We start from the raw sequence: 1982 nt of genomic DNA on the forward strand, positions 1-1982 counted from the left end.
CCTTGCTGTTGCAGATCCACTTCCTCTACAGCTTCATGAGACTCACATGCACCAGAACACTTCCTGCAATTGTCTGTCTGCCACCCTGACATCTAACGGTCACCCTGTCGGGGGCAGCTGTGGTTCAGAGGAAGTGAATGTAAGTTCAAAAGGTAAATGCATGTCCAATCTTCACAATATACTTTAGGTTTAGTTGTTCTACAATCATCATCAACAGTCAGACACCGTGTCTCCAACTTCTGGATCAAGTCTGCACATCATATCGTCAACATCTTTTCAGATGATGTATTCCCTTTGTTTTACTCTCTTTATTCATAAGAATATATTTTCTTATGAATATTATTTATACTTTTCATTTATGTCTTGTTTATTTATTAAACTTTGTGATTTGAAACTTGAACTATAGAGCTATCTGTGTCATCTTATTCTGAGTTTTTTGCAGATTCATCTAGTGTATTTCCTCCCTGTATTAGTTATTTCTTAATAATGTACACATGAATTTGTGGGATTAAAAATATATTTAAAAAAATATCTCTTTTGTACAGTTGTCTTGTTCTTTTATCTGTTTATGAAGCTTTAAATAACCTTGCTCCTCCATACAGAAGAAACTTCAGCCAGATCACTGAGGTCCTACTTCTCTTAGATCCTTAAAAGTGGGAGTACTGAACTCACTGCCTCTGGATATCAGAATAATGAGCTCACTCAGTATTAATAGTAAAGTAAAGTAAAAATTTAAGAAATCTTTTTAATCTGGCTTTTACTTTGTGTGTAATGTTATAGACTTTTTAGGTTTTAAACTTTAGTTTTTACATTATTTCTCCCCCATATATATGTTATATATTTTTATAAACATTTATAATATAATTTGATCTATTGTCATTCATATTGTTTTAATGTGTTGTTTCAATTTGTTATGTGAAGGACTTTGGGCTGCATATTTGAATGAAAGGTTCTGTATAAATAAAGTAAATTTAAATTAAAATGTAATTTAAAAATGCTTTAATAATTTAATATTCTCACATTTGCAACATCGCTTTTCCTTTACCAGAACATCTAAAATATAATTAAACAGCAGACAAAGAAGAATAAGTTCAATACATTGGTGTGTAGAGGTCAGGAGGCTCTTATCAGCAGGGCAGATGGGTGCAGCAGAGGGACAAGCTGCATTTTATGTCTAACTAGATAATAATCAATAATCAAAAACAATTACATTTACGAACCATATGATTTTAATCAATTTTATCATTATACAACAGACCATTTAGTATATAATCACATCAAAATGATAAAATTCCAAATGAATGTCGGCGCCCACAACATAACCAGTTTTCATCTGTCCGAGGACCGTTGTTAAATATCTCTTACTCTTCAGTTCCTCTAATCTTTCTCTAGTACTATCTATACAATAAAGGCATAATGTGTCCCCTGCTGAAGCATTTTACTCACAATAATACATGGTAGAACAACATGTTAGAACATTTTAGGAGAAAGTAAAATGAAAGCAACTTAAACAAACTGACATCATTTTCAAATCTCTTGCTGGTTGTATGTATATATATATATATATATATATATATGTGTGTGTAATCATTTAAAAAACAGGATTCTTTCAGGACATTTCAAGCAATACTGACATTTGTTGTTTTCAGAATTATGAAACTGTGATTTCAATTTCAGTCTTGCTCAACCACTGAAGCCAGATATTGTGACTAATGAAGGCCTCCCTGAAAACCTTGACAAAGCTTTACTTCTCAGCCTTTGCTGGAACGACGGAGCGTTTCAGTCGACAGCAGAGGTGGTACATGAGGATGGGTCTGATGGTCTGATCTCTTATGCCATAAATGAGAGAGCTCAGACATCTGGGGAAGATAAAAACACACACGTACAAAACATTCTGGACGCGCACAAGCACTATCCTTGTTACAATTCTTGAAAGAGCTATAAGCATTGGGCTGTAAATGGTTGAGGACAGACTGAGGCCC

General features: G+C 33.7%; 1 protein-coding gene across 1 annotated transcript in view; it reads right to left on the reverse strand.

Moving 5' to 3' along the window:
- Positions 1 to 1744: 1744 nt before the first annotated feature.
- LOC118331675 (odorant receptor 131-2-like) overlaps positions 1745 to 1982 on the reverse strand; it is an 8931-nt gene continuing 8693 nt past the window's right edge. Inside the window, exon 2 of the mRNA XM_035666742.1 lies at positions 1745 to 1859. Coding sequence (XP_035522635.1) covers positions 1745 to 1859 — 115 coding nt within the window. The remainder of the gene's footprint in view (positions 1860 to 1982) is intronic.

The sequence above is a fragment of the Morone saxatilis genome, unplaced genomic scaffold, assembly GCF_004916995.1.
Source record: "Morone saxatilis isolate NCDOM2014 unplaced genomic scaffold, NCSU_SB_2.0 Contig20, whole genome shotgun sequence".
Taxonomy (NCBI): Eukaryota; Metazoa; Chordata; class Actinopteri; family Moronidae; genus Morone; species Morone saxatilis.